Source organism: Coptis chinensis, chromosome 5 (genome assembly GCF_015680905.1).
Source record: "Coptis chinensis isolate HL-2020 chromosome 5, ASM1568090v1, whole genome shotgun sequence".
Taxonomy (NCBI): domain Eukaryota; kingdom Viridiplantae; phylum Streptophyta; class Magnoliopsida; order Ranunculales; family Ranunculaceae; genus Coptis; species Coptis chinensis.
The window spans coordinates 79,861,963-79,877,036 of record NC_141460.1 but is presented as its reverse complement, the minus strand read 5'-3'; the positions used below and the strand labels follow the sequence as shown (position 1 = coordinate 79,877,036).

The following is a 15,074-nucleotide window of genomic DNA, read 5'->3' as shown; positions in this document are numbered from 1 at the left end:
CTCCCTTTTTCCTTGCCTTGAACTTGGTCTAAAACCCTACATCACGCAGGACAGCGTTTTATTGGCAAAAAAAAGGAGACATTTTGACATATCAACTGTGTCAAAAACTGCCATATTTTGCTCGGATTCTGCTTAGCTATACATAATTGCGCCATTTTGACTAATGTTGTTTGAGTTAGATGACCGTCCCTATTGAGTAGCTTGAACTTGAACTTTTTGATAACTAGTCCTAGAATGTAGATGAATGGAAATGCATTAGATGTTTTGACATCAATCTCGAGGACTCACAATATACAAAGATTCCAAACCCTCCTTCGGGATCAAGATATTTGATGAGGTAAAAAATTGTAAAAGTGGATTACTTCCAAAGCACGGCAAAGTCATCCACCTGGCATTTTGGTTTTACTTTCTTTTCCTTTTACCCCCTTAACAGTTAACACACTGTTGTTATTTTTAGTTTTTTACTACCCAGAAGACAATTCTAGCTGAAACCACAATTGCCACTGAAATAGAATTCCTGAATTTTACGAATAAATTGCTAAAGAAAATAGGTTTCCATCAAACGGACAAGACGGACTTTATTAGTTCATTCTAAAGATAGAACTTAGGAACAGACATCGAAACAAGTACACGAAAAGTTCATTTGTAACTTAATAAAACATCAAATGCTAAAAGGAAAACCGGAACTCAAGAGCACCACCCAGAAAAACCTCCTTCTGAATACTACTTCTATCTTCTATGAGGCTAAGCCCTGCTTCTTTTAATCCTTCTTCTCAATGAGGCTCTCAATGAGATCTGCTGCATCCTGAACGGTTGCAATAGTCTGCACGATCTCTTCTTCGACACTGATCCCAAACGCCTCCTCAAGTCCCATCACAATCTCAACCTATTAACATGAATGCCATGATGAGTAAGTTAAAAGACGTAGATAGTGCAGACAAGCAATATGAGTGAGAATATTGTATATCATGGAAGTGTACCACGAAACCATAAAAGTTCACAAAGTTGCCAGCTAACATGTTTAAGATGGTAAGCTATGGAGAATGTAAAGTTGCTGAATAATTACCGTATCGAGAGAATCAGCTCCAAGGGAAGCAAATTTTGATTCACCTGAAACAGCAGAATCAGCTGGCAATGCCAACTGCTTCCTTACTATTTCACACACCTTGTCAACTGTCTCAGGTTTGGCCTGCACACCAAAATAAAGAATTAGCATTTGCTACAGCTGCACTACTAGTATAGCAATCTTTACAACCTACCGAATATATGCATGCATGACCTAGGTAGCAGAAAAGTGGAAAGGAAGTGTTGATTCCCCTAAAGGCGAACAAAAGGAAACTAATTTGGTATCAATCTCCAAAGAGCCAGGTAGCGCAGTCAAATTCTATTTAGCAAGGATTATACCAGAGTGAAAACACAACAATACCACTGCGTCATTAACTCACTTACCTACATGTCCTTTTTTATCTTTGGTGTTTGGGATGGGAAGTTTACCCACATGAGTTCCATCCCCATAATTCTACGAAACAACTTACTGACATCGTTGAATTAGAAAAGACCTTAAAACAGAGCAGCATGCTTATTTTTCTACAATTTGAAAACAATAGATACAAAAAATCAAACAATTTAATTCCAATTCTCAGTTTTATTACAAGTGAGGTTAAATTACTCAAATAAGGTGTATTATTACGTGCATATTTCATGTTACAAAACAGAAAGTTATTATTCCTTTGTCTTTCAGTATTAAAAAAAAAAAAAAACTCAAACACGGAGTTCAATATCCTAGGGGGTGTTGTTTAAGACTTTAAGTCATGACATCATTTGACATTCCTTCTTCTGACAATACATTAAACAAATAGCTGTACTCCTGTTTATTACACTGGACAGAATACACAAAACTAATAGGTGACTAATTATTACTCAACAAAAATCACTAAACTGGAATTTTAAACTCAAAGTGCGCAATAGCATTGTAATTAGAGATACATACAGCACGTACGAGAGACCCGGAAACGGAGGGGCCCTTGTCGCAGCAAAAGCGATGGGAAGCTTTTCCTCTGAGTACAGAGTGAAACTGACTTCAGTCCTGAATACCTGGTTGTTGCCTGCTCAAAATACAAAAACAAAAAACACTTCAATAATTTTACTTTATAAAGAGACAGCAGTCAATTGGTAATCAGTTCAAAAATTGAACATTATTTCAACACAAACATACAAAAAAGTTTCATTTTTTACCACAAAAATCCAAAAAAATTTAGCTATACACTAAAAAACAATAAATCAACATAGTCATTAACATGCATAAGAAATCACATATTAATAATAAAGATCAAGGTCGTGATAATTGTTATACCTGAGTAGCACACATGAAAGAAGAAACAGATACAGACTTTCCCGCAAAAGCCGCCATAGATTTCGATTACAACGAAACAAACAAAAAGAGATCTGAGATTTCTAAGATATTCTGAGAAAACGAGAGCACGAAGAGTGTGACTGAATTAGAGTGTGTTCCCAATTATGGAGATTTTATATTCGGTTATATCGAAGAGCTCCAGTGGATGTACATTACCGAGTATGTCCTTAGGGTGTTTTGGAGTGTGAGTTGGGTTTTGGTTGGGGTTGTTTGAACGTTGAAGACCTACTAATTGTTGGGTTTTCAATTGGTTGGACCTTTTTTTTCTCGCAAACTCCAATTCTACTAGTTCGGAGTTGGGGCCATGGATTATTATCTCGAGTTTGTTGAAATGTAATCCAAGTCTTGAAATATTTTGTTGTGTCATTTCAAAATTTCAAAATATGAAACACGTTTCATGAAATTTTCAACTAGGTATGGTGGTATCTCTACACTATATGATAGGCGGGTCTTTCGGAAGCCTCTTTAACTTTCGAGTAGGCAAATTGCAATATCTCTTTTGTTATTATTTAGTTATTCCTCTTTTATGTCTTGCAATCTTAATCAAACACTAATGTTCTCTTACAATTGAAATCAAACACCAATTCCTCAATGTCCAACTCAACACCAACTCCACACTCTTTATGTCTTGCAATTGAAATCAAACACTGGTGTTCTCTTGCAATCAAAATCAAACACCAATTCCTCAATGTCTCTATATATATTCTTGAGAGGTATAAGGTTTTTTTGAAGCAGTATCAAGAGTGGGTTGCTGCAAATAAAGATAGATTGGAGGAAGAGTCATATAAGGTTAGAATTTTGCCTTTTTTATTTTTATTTTTTTTTATTATTATTATAAAAGTTTGATGTATATTATTTACTATAAAATGTAAGGTATGATTAGAATTTGTCAACAGAATGACTCGTGTTCTTGATATAGCACAATATTAACTAGGAAGTATGACTTGGATTCTAAATATATTACTCTAAATTATAAATATTATGAGATGTGTTGTTCGAAGTATGTGTGATCAGTATGTTAATATTGCGATACCGTATTTGAATATAGAAACAAAATCAGGAACAATGACAAGCCCTGCATTTGTTTCAGGAGAGATGTCCTCTGCCTTGCCAGATATACCAACTGACTCCATGTCTATGTTAGAATTTTGGTCTGTCTGAGCAGCAACTTGTAGCTTTTCTATCAGCCATTCAAATTCAAAATGATCTGCAAGAAAAGAAAAGAGAACAATAATGTATACATAAAACAATAAGTTTCAAAGCATGCTAATTCATAGGAAGATATCCACAGATAAACCACTCACTATATAATAAACAATAACTATATGATAGGTGGGCGGGTTTTGAGGAACTCACTCTCCACTATCGAGTAGGCAAATTGAAATCTTTCTATTTGCTCAATTTATAAATACCTCCCTCACAAAAATTAGAACCCCCATTTTATTAATAATTTAGAAGAACCCCTCCTAATGTAACTTAAATTATATAATTATTCTCTATTTTTCTCCCTGAATTTAGAACAAGTATTATTTTATTAATAATTTAAAAAAAAACTCTCTAATGTTACTTAAATAACATAATTATATCTTATATTAAATTAGATGTGCCTCTCCTATGTAATTACAATTAGAATAAAAAAAAACCATGATAATTTATCAATCTCGAATGACAGGTTTTAAGACTTCGTGAAAAAAAAAAAAAAAAAAAAAACCTCAATGCTTAGCACGGTTTGTATACTTGTATGGATTGATGGCTTGATACTTGGATCAAATAGGCTTGCGTGGCGTAGCCTCTATATTAAGGATCAGTTCCAACTTGGAACATCTCTAGATTACAGACCCAACTTAAGGCATTGAACTAAGAGATTTTGTGTCGTAAAAAATAGTTGTAAAAGCATCTTCAACTTCAAGCATCAACACCAAATATTATAATTTGATGAAAATCATATTTAGTCATTCACCAATCATTAGGGGTGACTTCGGATCGGATCGGATCGGATTAACCTCCTTCGGAATTTTTCCAAAAAAAATTCGGAACCTAATATGCTAGCCAAATCCGATCCAATTTTTTTTCGGATTCAAAATATATTTTCAATTTCGGAACTTTTGAAAATTTCGGAATAACTCGAAAATTTCAGAATACTTGGTAAATTTTCAAAGATCTCTTTACTTTCAATTATTTTTGGAATATCATACGCCAATGTTCATTGTAGGGAGAGAAAATCATGTCCACAACACCAATGTACAAACAACAATACGCACTTGTTTATTGAGAAAACCCATTTTCATTCAAACAAATGATCAAAGAAAAAACGAGAAAAAGAACCTACAGCCACCAATAGCAAGCATTGCATTTTATTGAGGTCTGGGTATTTGTAATGTTTCAATCTTTTTTCGTGTGTGGAAATTAAAGCGTGAAGTGTCTGCATAAATAATGGATTATGGTCTTGGACTCAAAGTAGCTTTACATAATATTCTATCTATTGGAATTTAGCTTTTGGATTGGTCTGGAAGTCATTATACGACTCAATGACATTTTTTTTTCATATCATTGTTGTTATGGCGGCGGTGTAATAATGATTAAGTGGTCCAATTCAAGTGGGGAAAGTAGGCTAGGTTATGTTTTGTTTTGTTTTTGGAAGTAAAAAACTAGAAAATGAATGAACGGTCGAGATCTAATCAAGTGGATAGTGGGAGAAGTATATATTTTCGGAATAAATTGGCAATAATATCGGAAATTTCGGAATTTTCGGATCGGATCGGATTTTGGAATTATATCCAAATCCGATCCAATTTTTTTTCGGAATTTTCGAAAATCGAAAAATCGGCCTATGAAAACTACACCCAAAATCAGACCAATTTCGGATCAGATTTCGAAAAAATCGGAAATTTAGCAAAAAGAGACACCCCTACCAATCATCCATCATCACCAAAATATTGATAACTTTAGAATTAAATAGTCGGTGTTTTATCGAAGCGGAAAAACAAATGTAGTTTTTGAAGTGGCGCGTGGGCCTTTTTTATTAGGCCCAAGCAGTTAAACAATCTCGGAATGACACCTTTGGAAATTTAGAAAGGACATCATATTTCACCGCCACATGAAGCTCAACATCATAGACAAGATTAATCAACAATGAAGTTGAACATGAGAATCAAAATCCACTAAACAACATCACCATCACCAAACTATTCATGTTTGTCGGCCAAAATTAGATAATCCACCTCCTCCTTCATATTTCCCTAAATCGAAAAATCTATACAAATGTTGCACGGTCCACCACACACATACACATATAGTTGGTCAGGTCAACCTTTTTCGAACCACAACAAAATTCTTAACCCGAGCCCACCAGATACAGAAAGTCAGAAACCAGTACAACTAATAAACAAACTTGCCTTTCACTGCTCTTCACTCCAAAATCCAATTCCACAAATCCGAACCTACACTACCAAACCAAACCCCCTTTCTACACAATCAAATCTCTCATTTTTACGTTTCTCTCTCTATATATATAGTTTGCGTAAAAATTTAATGATCTGTCACTTTCCCACTCACTAACCTTTTTTTTTTTTCCCCCCTCTTTAAATCCGTCGTTTCCATCACAACTTCTTTCTCTCTCTCTCCGTCTTCTCTGAACAGGTAAGTTTTTTTTTTCATTTCTTCTCTTTTCTTCTTCAATCAACTGATGTTTGTTTCGTCGAATGTTTGACTTAGTTATGGGATCAGAGCTTTTAGAGATTACGCCTCGTGAACTTAAGTTTACTTGTAAGTAATTTATTTATTTATTAATTATATGGTTAATTCTGTTGTAAAAAAGTATGTGGTCTTATTATTATTGTGGTTTGTTTGTTTGTTTTTTTAAAGTTGAGTTGAAGAAGCATAGTTCGTGTGCAGTGCAACTTTACAATAAATGTGATCAGTATATTGCTTTTAAGGTACACTCTAGTTAAACTAGTGCATATGGCTAGTATAAAGCAATTTTTATTTTGCTAATGGATATTGATGCCAGGTTAAAACTACTTCTCCAAAGAAGTACTGTGTGAGGCCAAACACAGGCATTATTCATCCAAAATCAACATGTGATTTTACAGGTATTTATTATTATGTGTCAGTTAAAATTGCAATATATTGTTGAGGAAAATATAAAATTCCAAGGAATTCGGAATGAGAAACGTTTGTGAAAGGGAAAAAAATTGAAAACGAAGAAGAGAAGCAACACTCTGTCCACGTATCCTTAGGGTTATGTAATTTCAAGGAGACGAGGACACTAATCTTTCATTCTGTCGTGTCTGATTTTATTCTCTGTTTATGTCATAAATAGGTGACTTGACAAAACTTACCAAGGTTTTTGGTTTTGATCTAGTTACCATGCAAGCTCAAAAAGTTGCTCCAACTGATATGCAATGCAAAGATAAATTTTTAATTCAAGGCACACTTGTCCCGTATGGGACTACAGAAGAGGACATTACACCTGACATGGTAAGTGTTTGTAGTTGTGATTCAGATATGGGTTGGTTGATGTTATATTTTTTTTAACAATGGTTTCATGTGGTTTTGTTGAGCAGTTTGCCAAAGATAGTGGCAGATACATTGATGAGAACAAGTTAAAAGTAGTCCTTATTAGTCCTTCTCACTCTCCTGTATTGCTACCTATCAATGGAGCTTTGAAAGAGGATAATGAAGCTTCAACCTTGAGCGATCAAGTGTTGGATGGAGTTGAGAACCATCCCCCACTTAATAAGGTAACTTTTTTTTTTCTTGCTAATAGTAGAGAAAGGAATAATATTGGACTCCTTTGATGCTTTCAAATATTACAACTTATAAGGTTAAAGGTGCAATCAGTACGGATTGCATTTGACACTTTTTCCAGTATAAGGTTAAAGTTGCAATGGAATACTGAATGCATTGGCAGGATTGAAGTGAAGAAAAAATTATTATCTCCAATACTTTTTCTTGTCCAATTTACCCTTAATGAATGTCATCAACCATCAGTGCAGTCACCATAATGGGCCAAGGTCTGAACATCGAAAAAGAAAAAAGAAAAAAGAAAAAAAACTGATTGAAGACATACCTGCTGAGAGTTATAAGCACTGCAGTTTTATACCAATAATAGAGGTCTGAGAAGGGTTGATGAATATTATTTTCCTATGTTACATGGACTTGCATATTTCAAAAATAATCTGTGTCGGATACACGCGGACACATATTGTATGTTGTTTACCTCAATTTTTGATATTTTGCCGTGTCAGACACTTCGTATCCATGTCGGATGTATTTGTATCGATGTAACTTAGTTATTTTCTAGTCAAAGCTGTAATTAAATGGTTAATAATTTGGGGGGGAGAGAAGCTGTTTTTCCTGATACTTTTACCTTTTTTTTATATATATAATTATGTTCATTATTTTCTTTTTGACCTATGCAACTTCTGAAGCCTGATGCTTTTAGAAGATCATTTGCGACACCGTCTATAGAAAATCTGTGTGAAATCCCTTTATTTTATTTTATGTTTGTCAAACTAGTTCTTTCTGCTAGCTAAACACAGAGTGAGGATGGCTTGAACGTGATGTATAATGCAAGACCTAGATTTTATGGATTTGTGGCAAGCCTGTTCATTACTCCCAGTTAGACCTTAAGGGATTCTTCCTTCTTCATTTCAGGTACCCAAAGAAGAGGAGCATTTTAACGTATCTAAGGATGCAGAGGCGTTAAAACCAGCCAAGGACATGGAAGTGTTGAAACAAACTATGAATGTGGACTTTAAACTAGCAGAGGATGTGAAAGAGTTGAAACCAGCCATGACTCTAGAGGATATAAAACAAACTAATGGTGCAGAGTTCAAGCTAGCAAAAGATATGGAGGAGTTGAAGGTAGACAAGGACGTGGAGTTGAAATCAACAAAGAATGTGGAGGAATTGGAACTAGCTAAAAATGTGGAGGAATTGAAGTCAAAGCTGACAGAGTTAGAAGCAAAACTAATTGGGGTGAGTAATTTAGCTTTGGAATATAATGCTTCGAATGTCATACTGTGATCCATACTGATTTTATGTGATATCAAATTTAGCTGTCTTTATACTTTCATTGATGTGTCTCCTTAAAATATATGCTAACGGATGTTAACATTTTTTTTTGCAGGCTGAGAGTACCATTAGTATGCTAAAAGAAGAGAGAAGTACAACCAATGTAGAGAGGCAAATGTTACAACAACAGTTGGTAAGCCTTATAATCATTCGGTCTGCCATTTCTGCATCCCTCCCTCCCCCCCAATCTCTCACACATACACCCATATTTGAAGTTTAGCCCTTAATTGTCATCTTATGATTTCTATGCTCTTTGATACGTTGTTGACATACATCTTGTGTGTGTGGACACAAAAACATGATGGGAATGGTAACTATGGCTGTTCTCTGAAGAAGGAAACATTATACATATAGGGTATAATGGGAAAAGATTAAACTGAACGTAGCTGATAGCCTGATAGCAGTTTGTTGTCATGTTAGAAATGCTTTTTGACTCCATTTCTTGGGTTTTTAGGATCGTTCAATATCTATGGGGTAATTTGTCAGCATTTCCTGAAGTTCTGCCTAAGTAATATTTTGTTCGATTTTAAATAGAAAGTAGCACTAACCCCACAAAAAATTTCTGGTAAGGAGGCAATGAGACTCTTTAAGGCTGACTTTGGAGGATGTTCCTTGGAGATGTGATGAACCACGGAGATCATCCTAGTGAATAGAGTTAAATTTGAAGCTGTATTCCCTCAAATTATTGTTGCAAGCTTTTGGAGAAACAAATTTCTGTTTGTGTCCACTTTGACTGGTTAAAAAGGCTTTACTTGTTGACATATAATCTTGGTTCTACAGGGAGATGAGGTGTACTGCTTTTTATACTTATTTAAAACAAGGGGTACTGATTTTTGGCAGTGAAAGGTCATTCTTGGGCTGATGACAAACAGTTAAGAAGTTGAATCAGTCGTGAGACTGTTTTTTTTGCCAGAATTGAGTTGCTGCAGTTATAGTGGACAGATAGTTCCTAAAAGGGATGATTTTGCAAATGTCAATGGTCCCATGATTTTAAATCCAATCTTTTGAGAAAATCCTCCCACCATCAAATATGGCTTTAATGTGTTTTCTTTTCTTGTATATTGTTAGAATCCTATCCCTCTTTGATTTATGAGATACCAAATGCTTCCTGATAATGTTTCCTTTTTTCTTCTTTATTTGTTTATGAAAAGCCTAAATTTTTACTGATTCTCAAACTGAAATAGAAATTCAAGTAGGTGAAGGCAAATATGGGTAAGTTTTATTGGATTCCTTATAATATTTCTTTTTTAACTGCTCCCTTTTTTTTGCAGGCTGTGTTCAGAAGAAAGAATGGTGCAAGAAGAGATCAAGTTGGTTTCCCCTTTCTGTTTGTCTGCATGGTTGCACTTATTGGCGTCGCACTTGGATACACGTTTCGTTGTTGAGGATCAGACTAGTAATAATGCTTAAACTAGAGCTAGCCCCATGTCTTTAACCACTTGCTGGTTGTCATACTGTGATGCTTAGAAATATAGGGGGCAAAAAAAATGTTAATTTCTTAAGATGAAATTTGATATAGGAACTGATAGTACTTTGCTGATTCACAAGACTATAGCGTGTATGAATATAGCGGGTGTCTTTCTACAAAATGAATAAATGAAGAAGTGGATGTGTTTCTCAAGTCGCACTCCGATTAATGTCGGCTGCTTTTTCATTCATTCTAGGAATCAGTTTGTTGGAGAAAATCTAACTTTACTTGCGAAACTGAAACTTAAAACGAGTAAACTTTGTGAAGTAATCGTTTACTGGTCTCATCTCCTTTTTATACCAACCAAGTTTACCAACAGCAAGAAAAGGGGAGAAATCAATTTCAATGATCGGACACAAACTTTTCCACAATGAAAAATTGTTTTGGGGCATAACATTCTATCAAGTTCAATCAATCCTCAATCTCAGCAAACAAGTAACTCTTTACATTTTCACTTCTATCAACATCAGAAATCAATGATGAAGGAATGCAGAGATGAAAAATTAGATTCCCATTATACAGACGACCAACCCACATCTCTACAAGAAAATAAGATAACTACAAGCTCTGATTGCATACACACTATATTGCCTTTCACACGAAAATCTCATATACATTGTAGGGAACCAGAAAGAACACAAGCCCAATCTTCAAACTTGAAACCTAACGTTCTAATCATTTCTTGGCCATCCACTCAGCGAGATTAACAGACACTCTGTTCAGGTGAGCGAGGTAGATGGACACTCTGCTCCGTAGGTGAGCCAGGAACAAATGGGACAAAGCCTCTGCCTCCGAACACAGGGCGCATGAATGCATCATCAAATTTACGCCAGTAATGATGAACACTACGAGATGTGGTTATATATATTTGCTCAAGTATTGTTTGTGATTGATTATTTATTTTTAATTAGAAAGTTGTATTTGCTACTCTGTTTTGTTAAACCTTAGAGTAAGAGTTATCAATGAAATCGAAGTTGTGTATATTATATTGTTATGTAGAGTTGTGGTATTGGATAATTTAAGAGCTACATAAGGCTTGATTCCAAACCTTAAAGGATTTAGATACGTTGGCCGCTTTGTAGTGAAGTGTAGCATTTATATTAGATATTATGTAATTAGTGTATTTATTGGTGTAACTAATGCTTATGATAGTTAGACATTTACAGATGTGATGTAAAATGTTATGCTTATGTGACAAGAAACTTCATGCCTCTACTTAAGCAAGAAACTCTCTAGTGAGTCTCGAAAGGTAAGAGGAACTACACGTCTTGATGCACGTGAGTGGTTCAATAGCCTTAATGACTTCTTTTCTTGAAATTAAACTGGGACCATGCCGTGTTATTTATGTCGAAATGGTATTGAATGTTTATATATTGCTAGTGGTTGTAATACCCAGAGAAACTACGGGTTTCAAAGTGGACATGGAGAATGAAATTGGAGAAAGTTATATTTTGTTTGAATAATGGTTTATTGTTTTCGTGATTATATTTGTATTGTATAAGACATGCATGTATTAGGGTATCTGGGATGTTGTTCGTATATAAATCATTTTCTTTTTATTCGAGAATTGGCTACTTGATTTAACTGGCATTTGTCGAGATGGTTAAGTAGTCGGTTCCGCGAATCAATATATCTTTTAGTAGTTGAGTTTATAGCTGAGGTTTTAATATATTAAATGGAAGTATATTATTTGATTTTCAGGTTATGACAGATTTTAAATTTATGAAATGTTGGAAATACAGGGGAAATTCTGCCGATTTTTTTTTTTTTTTTTTTAAGAATGCGGTGTTCAGAGGTTGTTCTATATTTTAGTTCTAGTTTAGACTCGTGTGAGTCAAACCCGCTCATGTCTTAGTTTATTAGATTGTTGAATATTTGGATCAAACTCTTTTATCTGAATATTCAATTGTCTGTAAAATTGGGGTGTGACAAGGATTATTGGTTTTATCTTTCATGGGTGTAGAGATGATCAATGTCGGGGTGATGATGCCAATTGGGAGAAGAAGAGGATCGAAGCAGGTCAACGATTTGGTTCCTCCATTAGTGGGAAGAAAAGAAGAAACCGAACAATCCTCTTTTTCTTGTTCTTTTGTCATTCAATTTAACCCATCTCTGAAAGTATTTATGTCTATTGAATTGAAAATTAGTGGAAGTGGTAAAAAGAGAAGTGGAAAATTCAATTCCCTTTAAATATGCTATTTAATATGTTTTGTCCTGATAAAATGTAATTTAATTAATGTTTTAGAGAATGACACATACCATTGGAAGAGAGCGAGGGAGAGACCGAATAAGGGTAGGGAATAACCATAGTTAGGGACGGAATCAGGATTCTAGGCCAGGGGGTGCGAGATTATATGCTCTCCCCCCCTAAAAAAACAAAAACAATACACAATTTTTTTTTTTTGTAGTGTCCAAACATTAAAGATCACCAAAATTATGTATGTATTTCGTTTCAATCCACACAAACTTACAAAAGAGAGTAACTTAAGTGTTATGCCTCTTCCCTCAAAGATATACTACTTAAGTTTAGCATCTAAAGTTGGACTCACCGCCCTTCCACCATATTATCAAAAACATCCACAATAGAATCAATATCGAACTCCGAGCAATGTCTTTCTCAATGTACACAATCATAGAATGTGTAAGAAAATCATTTTCCATCCTATTACGCAATGTAGTCTTGATAATCTTTATAGCTGAAAAAGCACGTTCCAAGGTAGCAGTTGAAACTAGCAAAGTTAATACAAGATGAACCAACCTACCGATAAGAGGATAAATTAGCACGTTCCAGGATAGCAATTGAACCTGGCAAAGTTAATACAAGACGAGCCAACCTGTCGATAAGAGGATAAATTATTGATTTTTCCGTTTTTGCTAACATTTGGCATAGCTTAGAAACGGTTGACAACTTTTGGAATTCAGGGTGTACAAGAACATCAAGCTTATAGTTTTGCAATTGAAATCCCAAATGTATCTTCTCTTGCTCAGTAAAATCCATAGGATAAAATTTATTTGCAAGCTTGCAAATCTCATCAGCTTTGAATGATTTAAAACCATCCCTAGGATTTAGAGATGAGCTGAGAATAAGTAACTCGATCACATCCTTTTGAAATCGGTGGTTCAATTCTTGCAACTGTGAATCGATCGTACCTATAAAAATTTGAACCCGAAAGTGATGCTCATTACTAGTGCCTTTCTGAGAATGGGAGCGACCTCGACTTCTTGTATAAACACTACTCATATCAATAATATCTATGCCATGATCTCCACATAATAACTTAACTTTCTCCAGTAAAGGAACCCATCCATCTTCCGATCCCACAAATTCTGAATAAGTGTTTTTGTTGTAGACACTAAATGCATTGCATTCAATATGTCTTGAGACTTGCGCTACAAATTAAGCTTGACAAAGATCATCCGTAATCTTCATGATTTCCCTCATAAGATACAATACGAACACAAACTCAAAAGTCGTCATAGTATCATAAACTCCATCTGTGTCTGCATGGACATTACTAGTGGCTCCATCCTTAATTATATATGTAAGGGTTATAAGTGTTGCACTATACATACTCATCAAACTAGAAATGGATCCCAAGTGAGAACCTCATTAAGTATCTCCAGCTCGTTTCAATGTTTTAATATGATTTTTCCCTGTACCAACTTCCGAGTCCAACTCATCATTCTCTGTACCAAACTCCAACGCATAAATAATGGCAAGTTTTTCTGCAATTTATGTGGCCTCAACATCTCTCAATTGATCACTTCTTTTGCAAGAAGCTCCAACAATATTAACTATGAGAGTCAAGTTAGCAAAAAATTGTCAAACATCCTTAACATCTTTGGCAACTACAACCAATACTAACTGGAACCTGTGAGCAAAGCAATGGACATAGTATGCAAAAGGACACTCCTTTGAAAACAAGGCTTGCAACCCGGCCCATTCGATTTCCTCTCATGTTACTAGCACCATTGTACCTCTGACCACGAATATTATGCACATTAAGATAATGACGAGAAAGAACCTTACATATTTCATCTTTCAATGTTGCTGACGCAGTATCCTTGACATTCTTGTATAAAAACATTCTTGTATAAAACCATCTTTGTCAACAAAAACAATTGTCATCTGCTCTCTTTTTTATTCATCTCGAGCTTCATCTACAAGAAGACAAAATTTTCCATCACCAATCTCCTCACGAATATATTTCTGTGTCTTGTGTGCAAGAATGCTAAGAACCTGCTTTTTGAATAAGAGGAGAAACATATGTTGCATTTTTAGGAGCATTCCCTAACATGGTCGCATCCACATCCGCATTGTAAGAAGCCAATAAGCTTACCATTTCAATAACATTCTCTACGTTACTAGAACCTTTGCTTTTATCACGACCTCTAAGAGCACATCCTTGGAGTGTAAACAATTTAACTACCTGAGTCGTTGTCATCACCCGCAAACGATTTCTTGCAACCTGCTTAGAAACTTGTTTATGAATAACATTCTCGATGTGTTGCAATTTATTTGTTAAACTGTGGTAGCAACTAATAGCAACCTTGTGCTACAATCAAACTAGAGTGTAAATGAAACTACAATTAAAATGGAAGAAGGTGATGAAGTAAGGCTAATGGAGGAGCCTTTGACCTATACATCACAAGTCTGTTTTTCAAATAATCAATTCTCCTCTTGTTTATTCACGTGATCCTTTAAATAGGAATAGTTGCAACTGACTATCCCCAAGAAATAGGAGATGACTCTCAACAGAAATATATACCAAACTCCACTAACATGACTTCTCTAAACTACTATAGACTTATCCACTACATGACCCCTATCAGACTTATTCAACTACCAACTCATTAACCAACTATTACTCATAACATGGACACGTACTAGACACATGTAATAACTCCCTTCCCCTAAGAAAAACCCTTGTCCTCATCAAGGGCAACTAAAGATCAACAGCCAAGAACTTAAGTTCGGCCTTCGTCTTCACACATATTGATGTCGCCGTCATCTTCAGTGTTGCAAACTTCAAGCAAGAACAACTTTTTACAACGATGCCCCGGATGATATTTTTCATTACAATTGTAGCATAGGCCCTTAGTGCGCTGCTCCTG

At 35.1% G+C, this 15,074-nt stretch overlaps 3 protein-coding genes across 3 annotated transcripts; 1 reads left to right on the top strand and 2 right to left on the bottom strand.

Moving 5' to 3' along the window:
- Window positions 1-552: 552 nt before the first annotated feature.
- LOC147499153 (acyl carrier protein 1, chloroplastic-like) lies at window positions 553-2,410 on the bottom strand. Its single transcript, XM_086563430.1, has 4 exons — window positions 2,354-2,410; window positions 1,991-2,080; window positions 1,067-1,189; window positions 553-886 (listed from the first exon to the last, which is right to left on the bottom strand). Exons 1-4 carry the CDS (start codon window positions 2,408-2,410, stop codon window positions 761-763), a joined length of 396 nt encoding a protein of 131 aa, XP_086419556.1. The 3' UTR covers window positions 553-760.
- A 3,115-nt stretch (window positions 2,411-5,525) lies between these two features.
- Window positions 5,526-10,112, top strand: LOC147499152 (vesicle-associated protein 2-2-like). Its single transcript, XM_086560942.1, has 9 exons — window positions 5,526-6,052; window positions 6,128-6,178; window positions 6,278-6,348; window positions 6,423-6,504; window positions 6,777-6,892; window positions 6,979-7,155; window positions 8,072-8,395; window positions 8,547-8,624; window positions 9,763-10,112. The coding sequence occupies exons 2-9, from the start codon at window positions 6,130-6,132 to the stop codon at window positions 9,874-9,876; spliced, it is 1,011 nt and encodes a 336-aa protein (XP_086417068.1). The 5' UTR covers window positions 5,526-6,052; window positions 6,128-6,129; the 3' UTR covers window positions 9,877-10,112.
- A 2,605-nt stretch (window positions 10,113-12,717) lies between these two features.
- LOC147499151 (uncharacterized) lies at window positions 12,718-14,047 on the bottom strand. Its single transcript, XM_086563429.1, has 2 exons — window positions 13,924-14,047; window positions 12,718-13,349 (listed from the first exon to the last, which is right to left on the bottom strand). Exons 1-2 carry the CDS (start codon window positions 14,045-14,047, stop codon window positions 12,718-12,720), a joined length of 756 nt encoding a protein of 251 aa, XP_086419555.1.
- Window positions 14,048-15,074: the final 1,027 nt, after the last annotated feature.

Excerpts from the sequence above, each read along its gene's own strand:
- LOC147499153 (XM_086563430.1), bottom strand. The coding sequence starts at position 2,410 with ATGGCGGCTTTTGCGGGAAAGTCTGTATCTGTTTCTTCTTTCATGTGT. Across the intron at positions 2,081-2,353 it reads CTTTCATGTGTGCTACTCAG|AGTCAGTTTCACTCTGTACT; the intron begins GTATAACAATTA and ends ATTCAGGACTGA. Across the intron at positions 1,190-1,990 it reads CCGGGTCTCTCGTACGTGCT|GCCAAACCTGAGACAGTTGA; the intron begins GTATGTATCTCT and ends TTTGGTGTGCAG.
- LOC147499152 (XM_086560942.1), top strand. The coding sequence starts at position 6,130 with ATGGGATCAGAGCTTTTAGAGATTACGCCTCGTGAACTTAAGTTTACT. Across the intron at positions 6,349-6,422 it reads ATCAGTATATTGCTTTTAAG|GTTAAAACTACTTCTCCAAA; the intron begins GTACACTCTAGT and ends TATTGATGCCAG. Across the intron at positions 7,156-8,071 it reads ACCATCCCCCACTTAATAAG|GTACCCAAAGAAGAGGAGCA; the intron begins GTAACTTTTTTT and ends TCTTCATTTCAG.
- LOC147499151 (XM_086563429.1), bottom strand. The coding sequence starts at position 14,047 with ATGTTTTTATACAAGAATGTCAAGGATACTGCGTCAGCAACATTGAAA. Across the intron at positions 13,350-13,923 it reads TCAGAGGTACAATGGTGCTA|CGCAAGTCTCAAGACATATT; the intron begins GTAACATGAGAG and ends CTTAATTTGTAG.